The 25775-nt window shown below is 41.9% G+C and overlaps 2 protein-coding genes across 20 annotated transcripts in view; one reads left to right on the plus strand and one right to left on the minus strand.

The window, feature by feature from the left end:
• Window positions 1–14973, plus strand: part of KIF2A (kinesin family member 2A) — an 83929-nt gene extending 68956 nt beyond the window's left edge. For all 12 annotated transcript variants that reach the window (XM_051853726.2, XM_051853729.2, XM_051853732.2 and 9 more), the window contains 4 exons: window positions 39–189; window positions 5072–5173; window positions 7869–8004; window positions 9914–14973. In XM_051853726.2, coding sequence (XP_051709686.1) covers window positions 39–189; window positions 5072–5173; window positions 7869–8004; window positions 9914–9999 — 475 coding nt within the window. In that variant the 3' untranslated portion in view covers window positions 10000–14973. The remainder of the gene's footprint in view (window positions 1–38; window positions 190–5071; window positions 5174–7868; window positions 8005–9913) is intronic.
• On the minus strand, window positions 13023–25775 carry DIMT1 (DIM1 rRNA methyltransferase and ribosome maturation factor). 8 transcript variants are annotated; one of them, XM_070056748.1, is made up of 14 exons: window positions 25514–25735; window positions 25204–25277; window positions 23334–23384; window positions 23162–23248; window positions 20929–20990; window positions 20747–20840; window positions 20619–20668; window positions 19783–19899; window positions 18643–18766; window positions 18415–18507; window positions 17237–17301; window positions 16297–16360; window positions 14824–14930; window positions 13023–13476 (listed from the first exon to the last, which is right to left on the minus strand). In XM_070056748.1, the coding sequence occupies exons 4-14, from the start codon at window positions 23192–23194 to the stop codon at window positions 13434–13436; spliced, it is 852 nt and encodes a 283-aa protein (XP_069912849.1). In that variant the 5' UTR covers window positions 23195–23248; window positions 23334–23384; window positions 25204–25277; window positions 25514–25735; the 3' UTR covers window positions 13023–13433. The 8 variants fall into 8 exon arrangements, with proteins under 8 accessions (XP_069912849.1, XP_017200228.1, XP_069912851.1 ...); XM_017344739.3 differs by lacking the exon at window positions 23334–23384 and having other exon boundaries at window positions 25514–25758; XM_070056750.1 differs by lacking the exon at window positions 19783–19899 and having other exon boundaries at window positions 25514–25757.

The following is a 25775-nucleotide window of genomic DNA, read 5'->3' on the forward strand; positions in this document are numbered from 1 at the left end:
GTCTTTGTTAATCTTAGATACTTCCTATATATTTATAGGGTGAAAGAATTGACTGTAGATCCAACTGCTGCTGGTGATGTACGTCCAATAATACACCATCCACCAAACCAGATTGATGATTTAGAGACACAGTGGGGTGTGGGGAGTTCCCCTCAAAGAGATGATCTAAAACTTCTTTGTGAACAAAACGTGAGTGACTTAATATAGTTGTGATTGATCTAATCTGGGTTCATTTCGTGAGAGACAAAACTACTGATTTAGATTGATAATTATCATCTAAATCAAGTGTCAGCAAATGATAGTTTGTAGGTCATTCATTGTTTTTATTAGTAAAGTTGAATTAGAACACAGACGTGATTATTCACGTATAGTAGTCTGGGTACTTCGCACAACAGTAGTCACAGAATGTATGACTCACGAACTCAAAATGTATACTATCAGGTTCTCTGATCCTCTGATGTAAACTGTTGTTTTTCCAGAGTTTATGCCAGTATTAAAATTTGGGAATTTTTTAAATAGCATGGGGAAAAGCAAACTTAAGAATTTTGCTCATTCATCCACTAGTATATCATTTATAAAGCTTAACAAAAAAGAAACTGGGTTATATACATATGCATTAAAAGTATGAATGAAACTATGTAAACACAGCAGAATGCTAACATCTGTTAAATTCGGTTGTTTTCTGTGTGTTTGAGATGTTCAATGGTACTTCCTAATTTAAAAATTTGATTGCCCAATTACTCAAAAAATAATAATGATACATATGCCCATTATAAGGACAGAAAGCTATATATTAAAAACACAAATAATACATACTTTCACAAAATTGCTTTTAATGTATTGAGAGGATTCCTTTCTATGAGATATATAAAAATTATGTAGTTTTTTAAACTTCATTTTTAAAATGTTTTTGTACTTTTGTATGACTCTTCACACTAGGACACCTATCCTGACATTTTCTCAAAATGTTAAAAGGTAGAATTTATTAGTTGCTTACTATGTGATGTTCATTTGCTAAGTATTTTACTTATTGATTTAATCCTCACAATTCAGTGTGGTAGGTGCTGTGGTTTTCTTGGTTTTATTACTGATATCCTAAGAGGTGTAAGTAACTTGACCAAGATTATTTTACAAGTAGTGAGTGACATAGGTAGGATTTAAACCTAGATCTTTGTGAACCCAGAGCCAAATCTGCGTCAGCTAAACTTATTGCTACTTGCAATGCACGATTCTTTGAAACATGCAGACGCACAACTTTAGCTGTAATAGTTTCTAGCAGGTCGTAAGTCTAAAATATTGTAGGGGTAGACTTGGGCACAGCAGTTATACACTGCTTGGGTTGTGCACATTCCACATTGCGGTGACTGCGTTGAAGTCTCCGCCCTGCTTCTGAATCTACCTTCCTGCTCATGTACACCCAGGCTGGCAGCTAATAGCTCAAATTCTTGGGTCCCTGCTACCCACATGGACCTGGGTTGAGTTTGGTTTCCTGGCTTCAGCCTGGCGCAGTCCTAGCTATTTGTGACCATTTGGGAAGTGAACTCATGAATGGCAGATCTTTTTATCTCTGTGCCTATTAAATAAAATGAAAATAAATATATTTTTAAAGAAATAAAGTATACATTATATGGGCATAGTTACTTTTTGTTATTTTGTTCTAAATCACTATTACTAAAGCAGAGTTTGAAGCAGTGGTTCTCAGCCAGGGGTAATTTGACCCCTGTATGGATACTTTTTTTTTTTTATTTTTTAAGATTTATTCATTTGGCCAGCGCCGTGGCTCACTAGGCTAATCCTCCGCCTTGCAGCGCCGGCACACCGGGTTCTAGTCCCGGTCGGGGCACCGGATTCTGTCCCGGTTGCCCCTCTTCCAGGCCAGCTCTCTGCTGTGGCCCGGGAGTGCAGTGGAGGATGGCCCAAGTGCTTGGGCCCTGCACCCATGGGAGACCAGGAGAGGCACCTGACTCCTGGTTTCAGATCAGCGCGGTGCGCCGGCTGCAGCGGCCATTGGAGGGTTAACCAACGGCAAAGGAAGACCTTTCTCTTTGTCTCTCTCTCTCTCTCAGTGTCCACTCTGCCTGTCAAAAAAATAAAAAATAAAGATTTATTCATTTATTTAAAAGGCAGAGAGAGAAAGAAGTCTTCCGTCTGTTGGTTCACTCCCCAAATGGCTGGAGCTGAAGCCAAGAGCCAGGAGCTTCCTCTGGGTCTCCCATACAGGTGCAGGGGCCCAAGGACTTGGGCCATCCTCTACCACTCTCCCAGGCCATAGCAGAGAGCTGGATTGCAAGTGGAACAGCTGGGACTCAAACTGATACCCATATGGGATGCCAGCACTGCAGGTGGGGGCTTAATCCACTGTGCCACAGCACTGGCCCCCATATGAATACATTTTTATTTGTGACAGCTGAGATAGCATGCTGGCAGCTGGTAGATAAAGGCCGGGATGCTGCTAAACATCATACAGTGCACAGACTGTTTCTCGCATCCACACACACCCTAAAATGTCCGTAGTTCCAAGATTAGGGAAATCTGATGTAAGATAAAGAGTTCTAAACTTGGAACTATAGATGATAAAGAACTAAAAATGAGATCCTGACGTCAGTTACTGTCATGTGTCTCCAGAAGTTTTGAAGGAGACTAGTTGCTCTTAGAATGTTATTTATTTTCACTTTATTGGAGAGGCAGAGAGATCTTCCATGCACTGGTTCACTCTCCAAGTGCCTACAACAGCTGGGACTGGGTCAGGCCAAATGCGGGAGCCTAGAACTCCATCTGGATTGCCCACGTGGATGGCAAGGACTCGAGTACTTTGTTACCCACTGCTTCCCAGAGTGTCCATTAGCAGGAAGCTAAATTAAAAGTGGAGGAACCAGAGCCAAAGTCACTGCCTTCAGCGCCAGCATAGGGGCATTAGTCCCAGCTGTTCTGCTTCTGACCCAGCTCCCTGCTAATGCACCTGGGGAAGCCGTGAAAGATGACCAAGTCCTGGGGCCCCCGCACCCACGTTGGGACCGGAAGGCGTTTCTGACTGCTGGCTTCGGATTGGCCCCGCTCCAACTGTTGCAGGCATTTGGGGAATGAACCAGCGTATGGAAGACTTCTCTTTCTCTCTGCCTCTGCCTCTCCATAACTCTGCCTTTCAAATAAGTAAATAAACTTTATGGAACCTGGACTCAAACCAGGCACTCCCATATGGAATGCAGGCATTTGTCAGATGCCCTCTCCCAACTCTTAGATTGTTTAAAGCAAACCTCTCCTGCCACCCATTGCACCTAGATAAAGTACTTCCTAAAGTTGGAAATCCAGAGCAAGACAGGCACTCTCTATTGTATAGCTTCCCTTTTTATTCGGAGCATCTGTTGGGCCTCTGTTAACACCTTATTTTGGAGAGGTTGGCTAGATGCAAAACCAATCAAGGAGTTCATGCCTTCTTGCAAGCTCTGTGTTTGAGACAACTTACATTTCTTTCAGCTTTGCTACTCTCAGGAGACTATCTTGAGATGGTTCAATATTAGCTTTTAGTTAAAAATTGGTACAAGTGTACATATTCTTATTGTGATATTAAGTCTTAACAGGGAAGATTAGAATAGTATCTAAAACATCCTTTGTAGAGAAAATTAATACTGGTAGACAAATTAGAAGTGTATTGGAATTTCAGAGGTAGAAGAAATTTGTGCAAAATAAAGTATTTGGAATAGACTTTATGGAAATAAAAGAACTTTGTCTAGAATCTTGAAGCAAGGGAAAGAAAGGATATTCTGGGCTTGGTGGAGAGGTGGTCAGAATGTATGAGTGTGTATATGTGTGTGTGTGTGTCAGAAGGAGAGAGAGAATTTGAGAAAATTCCAGCATATAGTGTTAATAAGTACATATTTTCCTGAAAATAATATAAAATAATTCTTCAGCTAACTTGACTATCTAAAATTTATTGATGAAAGAGTCAAATGTGTACTTAAATTATTTAATGAAAATATGTGTATATGCTTAGAGTCATGTATTTTATTTGAAAAATAATTTTCTGCTTATTTTTTTGAACAATTTTACATAGCCTACGTGGTTGCCTATATAACTAAAGGTTTGGAAATAAAAAAGTCATTAGACACACTGGCTCATAAAGAAAGCTAATCCAGAGAAGTTTTAACTCAATGTAGGACCAAAATACGAATGTGTTACGTATATACAGTCAAAAATGTTCTGAGAAATGCATCAGACGATTTCATTGTTGTACATCAATCATAAAAGGTGTACTTAGAAAAACATATGGTTGTGGTATAGCCTACTACACACACAGGCTGTATGTATAAGGACATACATATATGTGTGCTATATCCTATTGCTTCAAGAGCCATGATGAATAAAAACATGAGATTAAATCAAGGACAAGAGAAGAAACAGTAAATAGAAGGTGTGTGAAGCTGCTGCTAGCATAACATGATATACTATTTTATAATAAGCTTTCCTATATAGAGAAGTTGAATAATTTTAAAATATAATCTATCAATGAGTAATATGGTTTATATTGTGTAATGTACAGTACATAATTGTATGTGCTTTATTTACTTTTCTATAACTGGAAGCACCATAGGTTTGTTTATACCAGCATTATTACAAACACATGAGTGAAGTGTTGTGCTACCCCAATAGAACGGCTATAGCTTCAGTAGATGATGGGGACTTTTAAGCTCCATTTTATGTTTTGGGACCATCATCATATATGATCATCAACCAAACCTCATTATGAAGTACAAGATTGTGTGTAGAGTTTTTCCTTTCTAGTGACATAAAGTTGTGAACTATCAGTTGATATTTCCATAAAACTGGCAAGCAAATTGTAATTAGGAAATTCAGATTTACTAAGAGTTGAGTCCCTCAGAACACTAATTGATAATCACAATCGTAAAAGACTTTTATCTTACATTTCTTTTAAGAAAAAAAGTTAAGCCATCTGTATTTTAGTTGTCCTTAGCATTCAGGCTTCCTCAAATTCAAAATGACATTGAAAAACTAATTTTAAAACATTTAAAATACATGCTTTATGTAATAATTTTTATGCTGTTTTTATTTTAAGGAAGAAGAGGTTTCTCCACAGTTGTTTACTTTCCATGAAGCTGTTTCACAAATGGTAGAAATGGAAGAACAAGTTGTGGAAGATCACAGAGCCGTGTTCCAGGTAAAGTAAGAAAGTACCTTTGAAGAACAAAGGAAAAAAAGATAAAGAAAGGCTCTGCCTTTCTTTAAAAATCTAGAAAAAAATTATGAAATCTGGATATGAATTTGATTTCATGATTCTTTTACTGTCATACTATTCTTTTTTAAAAAATATGTGCGTGTTTATATTTAGGTGGCAAAAAGCATGATAGATTTTAAATAGAATGATTGATGGATGCAGATAGCATTTCTTTTGCCTCGTGGTAAAAGCATCTGCTTCATTTGCTGCGCTTCTCCTTTGTTTTTTCTTTCTTCTTTTTTTTTTTTTTTTTTTAAAGATTTATTTTATTTATTTGAAAGACAGAGTTACAGAGAGAGGTAGAGACAGAGAGAAGTCTTCCATCCTCTGGTTCCCTCCCCAGGTGGCCCAACAGCTGGAGCTGCGCTGATCTGAAGCCAGGAGTCTCCTCTGGGTCTCCCACGCAGGTGCAGGGGCCCAAGGACTTGGGCCATCTTCTGCTGCTTTCCCAGGCCACAGTAGAGAGCTGGATTGGAAGTGGAGCAGCCAGGACCAGAACCAGCGCCCACATGGGATGCCGGCGCTTCAGGCCAGGGCGTTAACCCTCTGTGCCACAGCGCTGGTCCCTGTTTTTGTTTGTTTGTTTGTTTGTGTTTTAAAGATTTATTTATTTATTTGAAAGGCAGAGAGAGAGAGAGGTCTTGCATCCTTTGGTTCACTCCCCAAATGGCTGCAATGGTCGGAGCTGTGCCAGTCCAAAGCCAGGAGTCTGGAGCTTCTTCTGGGTCTCCCTCCCGGGTGCAGGGGGCCCAAAGACTTGGACCATCTTCCACTGCCTTCCCAGACCATAGCAGAGAGCTGGATCAGAAGTGGAGCAACCGGAACTTGAACCAGGGATGCTGGCACTGCAGGTTGCAGCTTTACCAGCTATGCCACAGCACCGGCCCCTCTACTTTGTTTTTGACATTTGTCCAGTTTTAGAGAAGAGTTGAACTTCTGCCCATCATTACTCCTGTTTATTTGATGGCAGCAAGCAAAAAAGACTTCCTCAGGAGACAGTTACTGCTCTGAACTGGGAGAAAGGTTTAAAAGTTCCTGCCTGTAGCAGTAACTCCTTAGGCATTCATCCCAATGTGTCTTCAACTTATTACAGTACTTTTACTATATAACCTCTGCTGTTATTTTCACAAGATAATATCCGAGATGGTGATATTCATGAGGAAGTGAAGGTGTCGTTTGGATATTTTTGTGAAGACTGTGTGTAATTGGTTTATTTTACTTTTCTTACCACACCTCCTGCTTCCTATAGTATTATGAATACTTCTTGAGAAAAAATAAACAATAACTCAGTCTCCTTGTTTATCTATATTCCTTCTCTAATGTTGAAGAAATCTTGTTATTTGCAAGCAAAATTAAGAAACTCTGGGGCTCAAACATTAGAGCGAACACTTTAATTTGGATTCAGATATGCATTCATTAAAATAAATTTTAGTCAAACTCTTTTGGTGAGAATCTCTTTAGAGGATTAGGTGTTTAAATTAAGAATGGACACCTGTGGAGTGAGTGAGTGAGTGGTGTAGGTGTTAAGACACTGGTTGGGGGCTGGCACTGTGGAGTAGTGGGTTAAGCCACCGCCTGCAGTATTGGTATCCCATATGGAAACAATTTCAAGTCCTGGCTGCTCCACTTCCAATCCAGGTCTTTGCTAATGTACCTGGAAAGTAGCAGGAGATGGCCCAAGTGCTTGGACTCCGGTGGGAGGCCACCTGGGAGACCCAGAAGAAGCTCCTGGCTTTAGCCTGGCCCAGCCTCGGCCCTTGTGGCCATTTAGAGAATGAACCAGCGGCTGGTTGCTTGCTTGTTCACTCTACCTTTCAATAAATAAATCTTTTTTAAAATCAACTAGGGGACAGACGTGTGATGCAGTGGTTAAATTGCCCCTTGAGATGCCCACATTCCCTATTGTAGTACCAGGATCGCGTCCCAGCTACTCTACTCTGATCTGCCGGTGCATACCATGGAAATCAGCAGATGATGGCTCTCAGACCTGCCTCCCCACCACATGGGAGACCTTGATGGAGTTACAGCTTGGGCCAGCCTCCTAGCTTTGGCCTGGCCTTCCCTGGCTGTTGCAGGCACTTTGTGAATAAACCAGCAGATGGAATATCTCTGTATGGCTCTCAGGCCTTTCAAATAAAATGAAAAGAATAGAAGTTAAAATTAAAAATAGAAATGGCTATCCATTGGTCCCTTATAGTAATTTTGAAGAGCTGGTGTTTAGAATTTAGTTCCCTCTTGGCCCAGCTACTCTGAGGCCCGGGTGGATTTGTTATTTCCAGATAGTTCAGAAGTTTTAGGCTACTGTAGCCCCGGGCGGATTGCTCAGTAGTTTAATTATGCCTGTTCTTAACCTTTTTTAGGGACAGCTGTTAAGGTTTTGAAACTTACTCTGCCCAGTGACGTTGATGTGTTTGATTCATTCCCTTCCCCAAATTCCCACTTGAGGTGGAGTCAAAATAGAGAAATGAACCCATCTTGCTTGACCCACCATTATACATGTATTCCTGTTTGAATTTTTTTTACTGTCTGAATAAAGATGTTTTATGTCTATTAATATTTTAGAGAATACCATCTTAATACATTGGGTTATATTTAACAATTAAGAGTTTACTGGATTGTTGAATTTTTGTTCTTTTAGGAATCTATTCGGTGGTTAGAAGACGAAAAGGCTCTTCTAGAGATGACTGAAGAAGTAGATTATGATGTAGATTCATATGCTACACAACTTGAAGCAATTCTTGAGCAAAAAATAGACATTTTAACTGAGCTGCGGGGTAATTCTTTTCATTTTAGTTCTTAGTATTTGAAATCTGATTGGTATTGGTATGTATATTAGCGGGAGGCTTTCCTATCTCAAGGGGAAATATTAAGTGAAAATTATTGACACCGGGTAGCACCTTTTCACAAATAGACAAACCAACTCTCTGGATTTTTTTCTTTAAAAATATGGAGTGTCATTTCCAGTTCTCTAATCATGGGTTTTCTTTATTCTTTTGGGAAGATAAAGAGTAGGGATTTAACAAATTGTACATATTTATATACCCTTTAGATCTTGGGTTTGGCAGGCTTTTCCCCGCGGTTCCGGTCTACTCAGGGTCCTCTTTCAGGTCTTCTATCTGCTTCTCCCTTCTGTGCCATCTTACACTACATTTTTTCCTTTTTAAATGAAAGGGACGAAGAGAAGCATGTGGCCACCTGCATGCTATGCCTTTGTGGCTTTTAATAGGCTCACCTCTGTAGCTCAGATACTTCTTTCTTATATGTGCTGGTTTCTTAGCCATTGGCAAATTATTGGCTATTTATGTGTTAGCAGGCATCCATATGTATGTGCACACACAATGCAACATGAAACCAGATTTAAATTACTAGTTTTTAGTAGAAAATAAGCTCCTTAAGTTTTTAACCCCTTCATGAAGTTGGTCATACAAATTTTTTTTTTTTTTTTTTTTTTTTTTGACAGGCAGAGTGGACAGTGAGAGAGACAGAGAAAGGTCTTCCTTTTCCATTGGTTCACCCTCCAATGGCCACCATGGCTGGTGTGCTGCGGCCGGCGCACCGCGCCAATCCGAAGCCAGGAGCCAGGTGCTTCTCCTGGTCTCCCATGGGGTGCAGGGCCCAAGCACTCGGGCCATCCTCCACTGCACTCCCTGGCCACAGCAGAGAGCTGGCCTGGAAGAGGGTCAACCGGGACTAGAACCCGGTGTGCTGGTGCCGCAGGCAGAGGATGAGCCTATTGAGCCACGGCGCCGGGCACAAAATCATCCTATAGTCAGCAGTATATGTCTTTTATATTCATATGTGAGCCTTGATTTAAAGTGATCAGTTTTCTAATCTAAGAATCGACAAATAGCTTTTGTATGTGCATTGTATTCAGAAGAGACCGCAATGCACTTGTTTTGTTTTTTTGTAATACATAGTATTCGACTTGATTTCTTTTCCATTTTTTTCAAAGTTCAGACTTATCAAGCACTTCCATCACGTTGAAGAAGTTTGCCATCTAGATACTGCATTATTCAGCCCTTACCTATCTTTTACCATACAGAGATAATTTTGGATTAATAGATGTTTTAGAGCTGTCATTAGGAGGCGGCAAATTCAGAAGTCCCTAAACACCTACATTTTTAAGATCAGTGCACTTCTGAAAAGGTGAAGGGAATGGAGATTCTTGCTCTGTTTCCCTTTCCTCTGACGATTATGGAGTAGGGTTTTGTAGCTTTGGCACTGAACGTTCTGAGCCAGTGCAGTCCTGTGTACGACAGTGTTTTCCAGTATCCTTGGGCTCTGTCCACTAGGTGACAGTGGCACCACATCAATTGTGATCACCAAAAATGTCTTTAGACACTCCTGCATCTCCCCTGTGAGGCAAAAATCACTGAAACGCAGTGCTTTCCCCTTTGGACATGATTGTGTATTTTTATATGTCTAAAGCCTGTGTGTACTCCAAAAGGAAGTCAAATACATGAAAACACACTGTAACATGTGTTTTCCAGGAATTTGTAATGAAACTGTTGCTGTAATTGAGCACTGGCTTTACTCCTGAATTTCTAGACCACAAAGAACAAAAGGGAAACTTCTGAGTGACCATTCCTGAAATAAGAAAGCTGACTTGATAGCACTCAAAGCTAGCTGCACACTGTATTCCATATAAATGCAATACTTATTCTCTTCTTTTCTTTTTCCAAGATAAAGTGAAATCTTTTCGTGCTGCCCTACAAGAAGAAGAACAAGCCAGCAAGCAAATCAACCCGAAGAGACCCCGTGCCCTTTAAATTGGCATTTGCTGCTAAAGGACCCCCAGCACCCTTACTACTGTAACGTACAATGGTTTAGCTGTAAGGGCCGTTTGAAAGTTTAAGAGTTTAAGTGTCTGTGGAAAATGTCTTGTCCTTCACCTGAATGACATTTCAATTTTGTGAAACACCTCTGTCTCCAAAATGCTTCTAGTCCAGGAGGCACAACCAAGAATTGGGATTAGTGAAGCATTATGTTTCATTTACCCAAATAGTGATTTACTTTTGGAGATCCTTGCCAATTTTATTTTCTATATGATGAAGTAAATTGTGGACTTGATCCAGAGGTGGATAGTAGGGGGAAGCCACAGCATTTCCTTTCAACTCAGTTCAGTTTTCGTTGCAAGACTGAGCAGTTTTCAATCCTTTGCGTGCATGCATACCTCATCAGTGATTGTACATACTTGGCCCACTTCTAGAGACAGCTGTGCTCACCTCTTCCTGCTTTTGTGCCTTGACTAAGGCTATTGACCCTGAATTTCTGAAGCACAGCCAAGATAAATTACATTCCTTATTCGTCATTGTAAATTACCTTTATTGTGTGTACATTTTTACTGTATTTGAGACATTTTTGTGTGTGACTAGTTAATTTTGCAGGATGTGCCATATCATTGAACGGAACTAAAGTCTGTGACAGTGGACATAGCTGCTGGACCATTCCATCTTATATGTAAAGAAATCTGGAATTATGATTTAAAACCATATAACATGTGATTTTAATTTTCTTAGCATTTTTCTTTGTAAAGAACTAAAATATAAACTAGTTGGTGTATAATAAAAAGTAATAAAATTCTGAGAAGAGTTTTATCTTAGGAGAATACATATATATGCAGTGTGTGTGCCAGTGTGGTATTAACAAGACTAATAGTGCAATTTGATCCTTACCAATACCATTACTTAAGTTGAAATGTCCATTAGCTCCCCAGAACATACCTTTTTAATGTACTGTTAAAAGAAATTGGCTTCTGATGCATGAACATTTACATGTACATTGAAAGTAGCCCATAATAGAAGTTAGCTTAAGCCAAGTGTAGACAGTACTAAACTCCTTTGAGAAAGAATTAAGCTGAAAAAAACAATTGACTTTGCCTTAAAAGGCAGATTTACTCCAAGCTCCACCTTGTACCTGATATGTGATGTTTTACAACTATTTGGTGAGAATTACCAAATTCTCACCAATAGATTGGTGTAGGGTATGCTACTTTTTAAATGGCAGCATTTATTTTTACAGATTGCTACTCCAAACAAGGAAACTGGCCACTTTTCCTGTAAATATTTTGTTAAAAGATTTCTATCTCTCTAGTTTTCCCTTGGTTTCCAGGATAGAGTCCAGGAGTAGATTGACCATGAAAAACCTCCCAGAGGTGTCTCATTTGGTTTCCCTTAGGGAACTACAAGTCATCCATATGGGCCAAAGGGGAGCTATGACAGTCACCTGAGCCAGAGTCTCCATGCTACTGTTCATAAAACCCAGAGCACTTGTGAGAAATCCTGATACCAAGTTGCAAATCTCTGTAAACATTTTTCACAATATACTTATTAATAAAATGAGGGAATGAGTTTGAGAGTTTACTTCACTACAGTCATCATTGTTTTGGAAGGGACTCAGGTTTTCTTTCAGTTTTAAGGTACATTCTGTCTCTGAGAAGAGGAGGAATGGAGAGCTGTTACTATTGATTTTGTAGAGAGGCTGTTTAAAAGGATGGGTTTTGAGAATGACCAGTCTTCCGAGAGCAACACAGGCATGAGAACTTGCTCGCTGTAAAGCATAGCAGATAACGCGTTAGTGTTTGCGCTGATGGCTGCTGTCTCTGGGAAGTCTCCTTCCAGTCAAACGTGCTGCCTTATACTGTCACAACTTCCTTCTCATCAGCAGTCAAGGTATTTAAAAACCCAGTACCTGCAAAGATTGGCGGTACTGCAGTCCACTCCCTCAGCTTTACAGACGGGAGAGTAAAGGCCAGAAAAGGGAGTAAATTCAGCATTTCATAGGGGAAAGAAAAATAACCTCAGAAAGTAGAATTAAATTTTAACATTTTTATGTAAGTATAGAGATGGTACAAATGAATGTTGGAGAAGTGTTTTTATGAGAGAAAAAAAAATTTACCCTTGAGTATATTTAATGTTCATGTGACAAAAATGGCTTAATGCAGCCAAACTTTTTGTTCTGAATTAAACAGTACTTTCTCACACCTGAAAGCATATGTCCCTGTTACTATATGAGAATGACTTTGAAGCTAGAACTCAGAAAAATCTGTCGGACAAAAACAGCTTTTCTTCTCTTTTAGATTTACTCAATGTACCTTTGCGAAATTAAGTGTAAACTCTCCTATTGGCATGTATACAGAAAGCCAAATGTCAATTAAGATATTTTTATTAATTTTCTTATATAAACAAAATAGCTACTATAATTTTATTAAAATATGTTAACAACACTTGGTACTGCACAGATTTAAACATAGTAGCTAATTAACCTTGTTTATACATTCTCACTCTGACAATTTAAAAATAGCTTAAAGTAAGCATCAGGTATATGAAAAAGTACTGGAAATTTTAATTATTCCGATGTCATATGAATACTGGGAATGGGAACCAATAACACTGGAAAAATGGGTGTTTTGTTTTAATGAGATTGAAGGTAGAGATTTTAACTTTAAAACCTACTTTGATATATAATTTTGCTATGTCTATGATTATTTCCCCAAGAAAGCATGTAATTCTATACTTTATTTAATTAATTTAATTCTACTTAACCTTCGTTGTTTCATGGGCTGAGCCCTGCCCCAGAATATGTCTGGCACTGCATCATGGCAGCAGCAAACTCAGGCTTACCCAAACCTTCATGTAGACTATGTGCTATGGGATGGTTAAAGAGGCAAGCAACAAGAAAAGAAATTGTATAGGATAAACAGAGAAACAGTTGAGAGAAACAAACAAACAAAAAACTAATTGTTTTACTGTACATATGAATGACAAGAAGAAATGATTTAGGGACTATGCGGTTTAGTTAAGCATATTTTAATTTTTTTACTACTTAAGGGACAGCTAATGCCTAAAGATGGCCTCATCGTATAACACAGTAAAAAAGGTTATTAACTAACATCTTCATACAATAAACTGTTAGAAATAATAACTTTTAGTGTAAAGTTGTGCGCATCTGCGGCTCTTAAACTTGAAGATTATGTTGTATATCATGATGTATATTAAAAGCAAACCAAGAACAACAAAACACTTGGGAACTTAGAACTGACCACCTTAAAGATTCAGAATAGTAAAAGATGACAACAGTAGTATTAAAAATTATCATGCAGATAATGTCCCAGAGGAACAATAGCATAGTTCATCTTCTCAAATATTAAAAATATATAATTTGCTTCTTTTCTTGACCTTGAATTATTCTGTTTTCCAAATAGCTAGGAAAAGTGGATACCTTCTGCATTGAATCCATGTAGAAGTCTGAAAAAAGAAACCAAAAAGGGAAGGTATTGAAAAGCTAATATTGTAGCAAATAGTTATGTATATTTTGTATCATGAATTCTAAAACAGGAAGCTATCAATATATTAAAATGCAGCCCAACCACTTCTAACACTACTCATTAAAGAAACCTCATCCCTAACTAAATTTATAAGGTTTATATTGGTTAAAACCAGGTTCTACTAATACCTCTTTGGTTACAGCCTGTATATCATAAGTTACAATAATGAATGTGACACTGATTATCTTAGACTTCCCCTATCTTAGGCCTGTGAGCTCACTGACACTTGTTCCATTTCAACATGGTAACTCTACAAGAAACTCTTAGAAATTAAGGCAGAAATCAGATGAATGCCCAAGCTTACGTGCCCATTCTTCCCCTACCTTTTATTGAGGTTGAATACACATGGTTTCTCTGCATACCTAAGTACTTATCCAACTCTGGGTAGCCAACTGCATATGATATATGACCTTGATAAATATATATATTGAGAATGAAGGACAATAAGAAAATATTCCTATTTAGGCCTGAGTTTATTTTCAGGCTGGCCCATACAAATAAGTCCAGATGGATTAGTGTCGAAAAAGCAAAGCAGGTACTTAGGAATAGTGTTCTACTCCTAGGATTCTCTAACAGACTCAGTGGTACTGCCAGCCAGCCAAGAAAACGTTAACTCCATCTATCTTAGTTACATAGTATATTGTGTTTCTACCTTATCAAAGCAAATGACATACAATCTGCCCTCTAGTTTACTCGTAGCCTGTAGAACATGGAAATTCTAAATATGAATTGGCTAAATAGTCAGGAGCTTCTGAAAGTTAAAGTGGGCAGTGAATTGAAGCCTCACTTGCTTAGTTCAGAGAAGATATATTTTGGCATAACCTGCCCAGATAATCATGATACCCATGTGCTAGATATGTGTAGAACCTGCCTCAGGCTACAGAACCTAATCCTATTAAATGAATAATACGTATGACAAATTTTTCTACTCTGTAGTGTGTTGTCCACTCTGGAGGCATAAGCTATTAAGACTTAATGAGTAGGAGTCGTAGGGGAGCAGAGGGGAGGGACACGTGCATCACTGTACACATCAACACAGAGGCAAACTTCTGGCTCGGACTGTTCTTTATTACTGTTCTTAAAAAAATGCTCATTTTGCTGCAGCTGACTAGCCTCCATCTTCTACACCAAATACTATTCCATGCCATGGAAGTGCTATGCAATAACTCTCCCAAGTAGCACCTTATACCGCTTTAAAGCCTTTAACTCTAATCAGAAGGTGTCACAGTAAAGAAATGTAAACAGGAAAACAGAAAAATGTCATTACCTGATAAAGTCATCTATGTCCATGGTACGGGCCCTTTTGTCACTAAAACCTGTGCTGGTTAGGATTTGCTGTATTTTATCTGCTATGCTGAAATCTTCTGGTATTATCTATCAATATAAGATTCAGAATAAATGAACAACATATCTTTAATGAAGTCACTTTGACTCTTTTTTTAAGTTCAGTAAGTCATAAAATAGTCATCTTAGCGTATGTGTTAATGAGTTTGAAAAGCCTGATGATTCTGATATGACATATCTAGGTAGGTGGCTAATCTTTATTGTGTAACAAATACTTAGAATACCTTGAGTGAGTAATCATGTACATTATGCTTTTTCTTTAAAATTCTCAAATAGTTTAGTTTCTGACCTCATAAAATTATAAACTCTTAAAGCAACTGTTACTCCTTTCAAAATTATACATTATACCTAACCAGCTAATTTTTCTCAGTGTTAACTTCTTAATCCTCAAAAATACTGTTTCATATTTAACTCACATCATCTATGTAAAGGTTTTTCTTAATCCAGCTAAATATTTTTTTTTATTTAGGCAGCTATTTAATGACTCCTTGTCCAGAGAAGATAATAGTGGAGATTCTGTTTTGGAGCATCAAACCATAATGAGATCAAAGTCACCCCAAAAAATAGAAAAGCAATTTGCCTGTGTCAGCTTTAATTAAACTGAAAGAGCCAAAAAGTTAGCAGACATCAGGTGTTCATGACACAGGTAAGTGCCTGTGCATGATGCACCCACAGCTGTGAGCACTGCACAGATAAGAGGCAGGAGACTCAAAACCTGAAATCCGCCATTCTGCCTACACTTTTAATTATTCCAATTCCTGGGCATCAGAAAACAGTTAACTAGTAATTGTTGCAAACAAGGGATGAAGAAAATTCAGGAAACAGCCAAATTGTGCAGTTATTTTAAGTTGAACAAACCACATGTCTACCGCTTTGAGGAAGTTACAACTCAGCTGAATGCTTTTAAATTGTTTTTTATTTGTTTGAGACACAGAGCTCCTATGCACTGAAATGCTTGCAACAACCAGGACTGTGCCAAAGCTTGAAACCCAGTCCAGGTCTCCTTTGTGAGTGGCAGGAATTCCTTGAGCCATCACCACTACCTCCCAGGGTCTGCATTAGCAGGAAGCTGGAGTCAGGAGCTGGACATGGGCATTGAACCCAGATAGTCCATTAGGACACATGGGCATTTTACCAGTGTCTTACTGTTAGGCCATACACCCACCCTTGAATCTGCTCGTTAGGACTCAAAGAGGAGAGTATAGGAATAAAGATTACTCTTAGCTCTTTCACAGAATACACAACACTGACCTGTCAGAATTACCTAATTGTGCAGTATACACTATCTTAAGTATCCTGTAGGATGTACAAAACAAGACATCTCAATGACAGATGAAAAATAAAAAAATAGGACATTAAAAGAAAACACGGAACTACAGAAACATTTCCTACTTACAATGTTATGGACCGAACAGTGAATTCTGTAGTTTTTTTCCAATAGCTGTTGCACTGCACTTGATCTATAGCACAAAGAAGTGACATTATTCCAAAATCACTGATCATACATAATTTCCTTTGAGTTTGTACAGGATTAAGTCCATAATACTTGAGGTAAAATTAAGGAATTAAAAAGTGCTGAACATTTAAACTTACAAACATTCATAGTTAAAAGTAAAGTCCTAATAAGCATCTTAGTTCTTATTCTCCTAGACCCTCCCCCAAATATTAGAAATCACGGAGTCCTCATTTAAACGGGCCATCACACTTCTACCCCCGCTGTGTTACATTCTCCCAAGTTAATAAGATGGCACAAATTGTTCACAAGTATGGAAGAGGTCCCTTATCACCCCAGTTTTCAACAAACCCCAAAACAGATGTGTAGGCAAGAGCTTAGAGTGCGGAGGTCGTTAAGCCACAGGACAATAGCATCCAGTGCTTCAGTTCCAGTCCCAGCTGCACCTGCCAGCTAATGCAGATCCTAAGAAGGCAGCAGGTGACAGCCTCAGAAGTCAGGCTTCTGCCAGCCATGTAAGAGATCTAAATTGAGTTCCCAGCTTCTAGCTTTGGTCTGGCCCAGCCTGGGCTGTTGTGGGCATTTAGAACTGGCACATGGAAGATTTCTTTCTCCCTTTCTCTGCCTCTCAAAATTAATAAATGTTTTAATACAGAAAAAAGAGTTTTGGAGTTTTCCTTTTACCTAAAAACCATCTGACTCTGAAATACAGGAACTCTTCTCTAAATTCTCTCACCTTCCAAAGTATGAGTCAGAAAGGTGAAGTGTATTGGCACGTGGATAATCTTTATGCTTTGGGGTAGCTGTTCAGGAAGAGAACAGAGTCTAGCACAGTATCTGGGTCACTGGACTTCAATGCACAAGGAATGCGTCAAACACTTACTTAAATGCAGCAGACAGTGTCTTGTTTTTCCTAACAAAGGTGATCCTTACTAGACCGTCCCATTCCTGGAACAGAAGACAGGTATTTTCCTGAGCATCTCAAACTTGTCCATGCCTGTTAGGTGTTGTTTTTTAAAACCTTAGAGAGAACCTTCTAGAATGATGAAATATTCTGTCTTGAGTTGGTTGGCATACATGCATGACTTAAGAGGTACACATATTTGACTTCTGTACTTTTAGGCACCTCATTGGTGTATTTCATCCTTAATTTCTTAAAAATTGGAAAAATTATAAAAATTTTCTACATCTGACCAAAGAATACAGTACTTATTTAAATCTTAAGTTGTTTTTCAAAAATAAGATTCAGAACTGACATGGGGCCAGCGCTGTGGCACAGCGGGTTAAAGCCCCAGCCTGCAATGCTGGCATCCCATATGGGCGCCAGTTGAGTCCTAGCTGCTCCACTTCCAATCCTGCTCCCTGCTGATGTGCCTGGAAAAGCAGCAGAGGATGGCCTAAACCCTTGGGCCCCTACACCCATGTGGGAGACCCAGAAGAGGCTCCTGGCTCCAGAGAGGCGCAGCTCTGGCTGTTGCAGCCATTTGGGGAGTGAACCAGCAGATGGAAGACCTGTCTGTCTGTCTCTACCTCTCTATTAAAAAAAAACAAAACAGACATGGTGTAGGATGTAGCCCATTTAACACACCTACACCTCCTCCATGGAGTTGCTGACAGGCTGTTCAGCAGCACTTTGGCACGCAGTCACGGTGTTTCAAAGGTGACTGCAGCAGGTTTAAACCAGGTGCTCTGTGGCTGGCTTCTGTGGGAACTGCAAAATGAAGTCTGATCGAAAAGTGTCACCCACAATATTACTCTGAACAATTTTCATGTTACCTTGCTTTCCAAATTTTCTTTTGTTTTCTATGACTGTAAGTTTGAAGGAAATAAACTGCATTTTAACCTACTTTTTACAAATATTTCCCATGCTTTTTTGTGGTCTTTATAACTGTTTGTCAGATTATTCCTTCTGCCCCATCACTTGTCACACTTACTACAATGAACATTTTCCTACATTTGGACGTTGAGGTTGGCCCAGTATTTTTCTGCTTCTGTGGACACAGTGTCTTCCAGTCTGGACTGCTTTTTTCCTTTACAAAATGTCCAGTACTTTAGCCTCACCTGAAAATTGATAGGTGGTGGTGGATTCTTGGGTTCTATCCTTACAACGCTGGATTCCACCTTTGGTGGTGGTCTGAAGTTATTCTTTCCCACCTGTGGATCAGAAAATGTTTAAGTATTCCTCTCAAAGGCAGCTTTTCATTAGGAATCAAAGGTGCTCTTTTCACAGAAGGGACAGCCAGATGTTGAAAGTTTCAATAAAAGGTGGTTTCAGTAAAAACCACTCACTTTCATTAGGTGATCCACACGTGCTAACAGCTGTGTATTAATTGAAAGTCTGCAGTACAACTTATCTCCAGGTTTTGCAACCAGTCGGAGAGCAAATTCTCGTTGAAACATAAGTACAGCACATCTGAAAGGAAAGCAGAAGACATTTGGTGCAGCAGTTAAACCACGACTTGTATGCCTGCGTCCCACATCACAGTGCCTGGGTTTGAGACCCGATTCCTCTTCCGATTCCGTTTCCTGCTGCTCTGTACCCCGGGAGGCCGCAGGTGACGGCTCACATACCTGGATCCCTGCCACCCACGTGGGAGACTGAGTACCTAATCCCAGCTGTTGCAGACAATTGGGGAGTTAACCAGTGGATGGAAGGCTCTGTCTTTCAAAAGAATACATACAAATACACTAGGGAAAGGTGAGTGTTGCAGTACCGCAGATTAAGCTGCTACATAGGATGCCTGCATCCCATGTCAAGAGTGCCTAGGTCAAGTCCTGGCCACTCTGCTTCTGGTCCAGCTTCCTGCTAATTCACCCTGGGAGGCAGCACATGACAGCTCAGGTGCTAGGGCCCCTGACACCCCCGTGGGAGACTTGAACGGAGTTCCACCTCGGGCTGTTGTCGGCATTTGGTAAGTCGGTCAGTGAAAAATGCTCACTTGCTCTCTGTACCTCTTTCAAGTATGAAAGATCTAATTTTTTTCATGCAAGGGAAATGGTCACTTTCAACTGTAAGTATATTTTATCTGTACTGAATTTTCAACATGTTACTAATGATAACTCAGCTGGTTAGAAGGCAGGAAACTTTCAGTCTTTATTACCACAAGATGAGACAGCTGGTTTTGTTTCATAACCATGAGAAAGATGCCTTGCAAACACAAGCCCTCAGAGATCGGATGAGACAGTTTTTCTCATCAGCTCCTGTCAGTCCATCTCCCTTCCTGCAAGAGCAGAATCCACTCACGAAGCAGCAGACGCCTCAAGGAGGAGGTGACGCTTGGTGTCCACGGGTGAGGGACACGGGCTGCTTCCTCCGTGAGCCGCTAGGCCTTGCGGAGGCTGCCAAGTGGCAAAGCGTCTGCAAAGAGGCCTTCCACTTTCAAAGGACGTTGATGATGAATCACAGCAAAAAAGAGATTTGACAAATACCTGTATGTATCCGTGTTCGTATACCTCAAACAAACGCCACCTGGACCGCATGCAGTGCCCTCTGGTAAGTTCCATTCCGTGTCATTAGGGGGAGTGGAGGGGCAGGAATTGTCATTGCTTGGGACATCAGAATAGCAATGGGAGTGCCTGGTTAGAGTCCCACCCACTCTTCCTCCAGCCCACCTTCTCTGCTCTGATCCTGGGAGGCGGTAGATAATAACTCAAATAACTGAGTCCCTCCCATGTCCCTGCCACCCATGTGGGCAACCCAGACGGAGCTCTGGGCTCCTGGCTTCAGCCTGGCCCAACCTTGGTTGTTGCAGGCAGCTGGAGAGTGGACCAGAAGGAAGATCACTCTTTTCTCTCTGTCTCTGTTGCTCTACCTTTCGAATAAATAAACATTTGAAAAAACAGGATGGTCATGACTTACTAAGTATATTTTATAACCACTGAGGTGTTTTTGACTTGCATTTAGAAAGCCACTGGCATGACTAGAGACCAGTCAGCAAGCCACTGCAATTGTCCATACGGTCATAAAAACCAGACCTAGGCAATGGCAAGAGGGTTGGAAAGCAGGGAAACACTGTCTAGTCTCTGAAACAGAACGTAGACCATACCGTCCCCAAGTAACTTCTGGGGAGAAGGCAGGGAATAGGGGGAAGGGGGCAGGGAGTGGGGAGGATAGAGAGGGAGAGACATCAGCCCAAACAAGTCAATATTTTCTACAAAAATTCTTCCAGTACTTTTCCAATTGACTTTCATTTTCAACTGTATTCACACCCCAAGTTGTCAGTCTTTCACAAATTTGGCAGTAACTCTGGTCTCTTGTCACACACCTGAAAAAAGGTCGGTGCAACAACAGCTTGAAGACAAAGGGAGACGAGATCTGGAAGAGAATTAACTAGTTACTACCGAGAAAGACACACCAGAAACAGTCTGACTTCCTGACAGTCTGCAGACGTACCTGATAAGGCAGATTGGCCACGCACGTATCGAAGAATGGTAGTTCTGTTTTCAGCACATCGCCCACCATTACCTGGAGTTTGCTCGCCAAGGGCCTGATAATAAGAAAGTAAAAAGGATGAAATTTAAGAATGTTTCTGTCATGAGACTGAAATACACTTTAATTTTATTATGTTTACTCACGTGCCCTGAACTCTTTTATGAAGTTCAGCTACTAGCCTTGGGTCAAGTTCACAGGCGATGACCTGAATTAAAAAAAAAAAAAAAATTCTTTAGGTTAATTACAGAGTGCAGATTTATTCTTATCCCAATAGAAATTCTTAAATGATTTAAACTTCTTTTTCCACTGTACTCTACCATTTCAAACAACGAAAACCACCACTCAGAAAAAGGGATTATGTGAGAGTCCCCCCCAAAATAACCAAGAGTTACCATGCTTCATCTGTCTCCATGTTTTGTAACTGAACAGATGATGAAAATAACACACAATGTGTCTGTGTTGTCAGTTCTTAGGAGGGTACACTGCTCTTCTCATCAACTGAGATCCGGAACACACAGTATGGATAACTTCTTAAATAAGAGAAAATGATGGGGCCAGCATTGTGGCATAGCAGGTAAAGCCTCCGCCTGCAGTGCCGGCATCCCATATGGGCACTGGTTCGAGTCCCGGCTGCTCCACTTCCAATCCAGCTCTCTGCTATGGCCTGAGAAAGCAGCAGAAAATGGCCTAAGTCCTTAGGCCCCTGCACCTGCGTGGGAGACCCAGAGGAAGCTCCTGGCTCCTGATCAGTGTAGCTCTGGCTGTTGCAGCCATTTTGTTTAAAAAAAGAATATGATTTTACTGCAATATTAGCTGAGGCTTCATTGACACAGGGTAGAAAATGTACTGCTTATTTTGTGTGGCTTCCCTATCCATGCTCTACTTTCTCTGTGCCCCACAGAAAATGCAGGCAGCCCCATTACTTCTGGCTGGGATCAGCCAGTGAAAGGCACCGGCGCTGCAGGGCGCGGAGTGCTAGGCTGGGCGTTTACTTTCCAATGGCTAGCCTTTGCCTTGCAATTTTCATAGTGGCCGCATTCGCCACGAGTGCCCCTCTTCAGCGGCTCCCACTCACTGGGCTCTGGAGAATTCTCCCTTTGCCTGGATGTCTCCTGTTTCCTGCTGGGGCTGGTCCCCAGTGACTCACTGACATATACTGGTTCCCTTAACCCCACTCCCAGACATCATTAAACTCTCAGATAAGCCCTTTTATATAAGCTGCCTGCTTCCACCAGGGACACAATGTCTCCATTTAATTGGAAGCCAGGTCAACCAAGACACAAAAAGGGCATCAGCAGTGGCCAGGTTGGCCTGGGCTCCAGCCCTGCATGTCTCCTCCTCCAAAGTTCAGGGTTCCAATAACTCCATTCTGCTTTATTCCCTCCAGCCTGGAGCCGGTAGCCACTGCTTGCGGTTTTATTTTTGGGTTATGTTAATGTTCCCATTTTCCCCTTTCAGTTGTCTAAGAAACACGTAACCGAGTCCCATGTATTCAATTCCCTATTGAGGGTGTGTGTTTGGCACGTGGGTAAAAGACGTTGCTTGGAATGCCGGCATCTCACAGCAGAGTGAAGTTCTCACTCCGTCACTGTGGCAGAAGCAGATTAAACTGGCTGCAGCCTGGCCCAGCCCTGGCTATTTCACGCATCTGGAGAGTAAACCAGCAAATGGAAGATTCTCTCTCTCTCTGTCAAATGAGGAAAACTGTAAAGACTATGAATAAGTAATAAATTCCCCATCAAAATAACCTGATGTGGTCTGTTTTCCTGAGTGATGTACCTCATACTTTCTAACATTAAACTGAGTGAGGGATCAAGAATTACTACAGGTTGAGTGTACCTTATCGAAAATGCTTGGAACTAGAAGTGTTTCAGATTTTAAGCATCTCTTAATTTGAAAATCGGAAATTCAAAATGCTGAGGCAGGTGCTGCGGTGCAGTGGGTTAAGCTACCACTTGGGATGCCTGCATCCCACACCTGAGCACCTAGAATCACTTCCTGCCTCTGTTCAGGAGTGCCCGGGATCAAGTCCCGCCTCCACTTCTAATCCAGCTTCCTGCTAACGTGCACCAAGGGAAGCAGCAGATACTGGCTACAAGTACTTGGGTCCCTGCTACCAACATGGGAGACAAGGAGAGAGTTGCTGGCTCCAGGCTTCAGTCTAGCTCAGCCCTGACTGTTGTGACCACTTGGGGAATGAATCAGCAGGTAGATCATCTCTCTATCACTCTGCCTTCAAATAATCAAAAAGTAATAATAAACTTTAAAAAAAAAAAAAACTCAACTTCCAAAATACCCTGAAAGCCAAATTTTCAGATCAGGGATGTTCAACCTGTATTCAGTTAACGTAATACCAAAACACTAAATCCCTTGTACCTTTTTTGCCTTTTCTAGCAACTTTACAGTCATGTTGCCAGTTCCAGGTCCAACTTCCAGCACCACATCTGTTGGTCTTAAGGCAGCCTAAGAGCAAGCACAGTCACTTTAACACCCACAGCACGTCTGCACACATACCTGACAGCTGCAGCTCTGGGATCTGAGGCCTTACCTGGTTCCTGTGTTAGAGTTCATCAGGATTCATGTGGCTAACAAAATCACCCTGATAACAAGAGGTACAAATGAAAATCTAACAGCCCTCCTAAAATGGGGGATACTTCTCAACAGCAGTTCTTTCTGGGACTGACACTGTTTTCTGTCTTGGGAATGATTGCAATAGCTTCTTGTTACCAAACTGGATCATATCAAGTTCAATTAGAGGACTATATATGATGAACTTCTCTGTGAATCACAGCCTGTTGGACCAGCATTTCTTAATTCCCACGCCATGTATAGTTTCAGGGATACAAGGGTAGGAGAAATTGTACAGAAAACTGGGTATGTGTGTGCACACAACTGTGATATTGTAGGTCCACAGGTTTCATCAGAAAAAGAAATCCATAAAAAGCGGGGCCGGCGCTATGGCTCACTTGGTTAATCCTCCGCCTGCGGCACCGGCATCCCATATGGGCGCTGGGTTCTAGTCCCAGCTACTCCTCTTCCAGTCCAGCTCTCTGCTGTGGCCCGGGAAGGCAGTGGAAGATGGCCCAGGTGATTGGGCGTCTGTACCCACGTGGGCAACCAGGAGGAAGCACCTGGCTCCTGGCTTCAGATCGGCGCAACACTGGCTGTAGCGGCCATTTGGGGGGTGAACCAATGGAAGGAAGACCTTTCTCTCTCTCTCTCACTGTCTAATTCTACCTGTCAAATAAGTAACAACAACAACAAAAAAAGGTTAAAAAGCTACAGCAACCCTCTTTGCACAAAAGACACTAAGTCTGGGGCCGGCGCTGTGGCATAGTGGGTAAAGTCACTGTCTGCAGTGCCGGCATCCTGTATGGGTGCCGGTTCGAGTCCTGGCTGCTCTACTTCCAATCCAGCTCTCAGCTGTGGCCTGGGAAAGCAGCAGAAGATGGCCCAAGTCCTTGGGCCCCTGTACCTGAGTGGGAGACCCAGAAGAAGCTGGGTCCTTGCTTCAGATCGGCACAGCTCCGGCCATTGCGGCCAACTGGGGGGTGAACCAGCAGAAAGAAGACCTCTCTCTCTCTCTGCCTCTCCTGCTCTCTCTGTGACTTTCAAATAAATAAATAAATAAATCTTAAAAAAAAAAAAAAAAAGAGAGAGAGAGAGCATATCAGTAACCCAAGAGGAAGAAAGACTCCAGGGGCCGGTGCTGTGGCACAGTTGGTTAAAGCCCTGGCCTGAAGCAGTGGCATCCCATATGGGCATCGGTTCAAGACCTGGCTGCTCCACTTCTGATCCAGCTCTCTGCTATGGCCTGGGAAAGCAGTAGAAGATGGCCCAAGTCCTTGGGCCCCTGCACCAACGTGGGAGACCCGGAGGAGGCTCCTGGCTCCTGGCTTCGGATCGGTTCAGTTCTGGCCATTACGGTCATCTGGGGAGTGAACCAGTGGATGGAAGACCTCTCTCTCTGTCTCTACCTCTCTCTGTAACTCTTTCAAATAAATAAAGTAAATCTTTGAAAGAAAGAAAAAAAGACTCCAAATAACTTGCATGATACCAGCTGGGTGGTTTCTTCTGGGGAACAAACCTCCTAATGCATGGTTTAACCCTGTTTTAAACTCCGGAGTAAATAAAAGCTAACAGTGACGGGGTGCCCAGAAAAGCCATCAGAACAGAAGAGTCTGGAATGGAACAAGTACAAACGTCCAGCTAGGAAGCAGGGACTCCTCAGCGAGAGAACTGGGTCGGGAGAAGCCCAGACCCACGGCACACTCCGCAGGGTCTGAATCCTAAACAACCCTTGAATCCACTCAGTGAAGACTTGGCATCTAGCTCGGGCCGGGCGCACACTCTGGGCTTACACATTCCTGCGAATGAGACCAACAGAACGACTCTCCCCGTTCCTCGTCTACACCCACCTTCTCAATGATGCTGTTAACAACGAGAGGATTTTTCAAAATGTGCTGCCCGATCCCCTTGTTGAACACGAGTCCTGGAAGAAAACACAACGCAGCCGTCACTGCCCAGCGCGGAGGACACGCTAGGCCGTCCGGGAGAAGACAGCCCCACGGGTCCGGGGCAGGGCTGACGAACGGCGCCCAGTCCACCCGGCCGCGGCGCGCAGGCCTGGGCCGACGCTGCGGGAGCCCGTGCAGCCTCCGGCCGCGGCTCGGACCTCGGCGAGCGCCGCAAGACGCCGACCGACCCTGCTTGCCCCCGCAGTCGCACCTCCGGCGCTCTTCAGCTCCCGGCGCTCTTCCCGCCGCTTGGCTCCCGACTTAACCTTCGGCATCTCGGCAGGACTCGGACCCAAGGGTCCGGGAAGTCAAACACGACCAAACCCGGCTACCCGGGTGGAGACCCCACCACGTGAGACTCGCCAGCCGGTGCTCTCCTACCACTACCGTCCACGCGAAGCACAGAGCGCCACGGCCCGCCGGCCCCGCCCCCGGGCTCTCGGGGCTCCTCCCCCAAAAGGAGGGCTGGCCTC

Source organism: Oryctolagus cuniculus, chromosome 14 (genome assembly GCF_964237555.1).
Source record: "Oryctolagus cuniculus chromosome 14, mOryCun1.1, whole genome shotgun sequence".
NCBI classification, from domain to species: domain Eukaryota; kingdom Metazoa; phylum Chordata; class Mammalia; order Lagomorpha; family Leporidae; genus Oryctolagus; species Oryctolagus cuniculus.

What these genes read in the sequence shown, in the direction of transcription:
- DIMT1 (XM_017344739.3), bottom strand. Translation starts at nt 25,577, where the DNA reads ATGCCGAAGGTTAAGTCGGGAGCCAAGCGGCGGGAAGAGCGCCGGGAG. An exon ending in ACGAACACGGATACATACAG is followed by an intron (nt 18,767 to 19,782) that starts GTATTTGTCAAA and finishes CTTTCCTTTCAG; the next exon opens with ATGTGCTGTACTTATGTTTC. An exon ending in ACACTGTCTGCTGCATTTAA is followed by an intron (nt 16,361 to 17,236) that starts GTAAGTGTTTGA and finishes TTTGTGCTATAG; the next exon opens with ATCAAGTGCAGTGCAACAGC.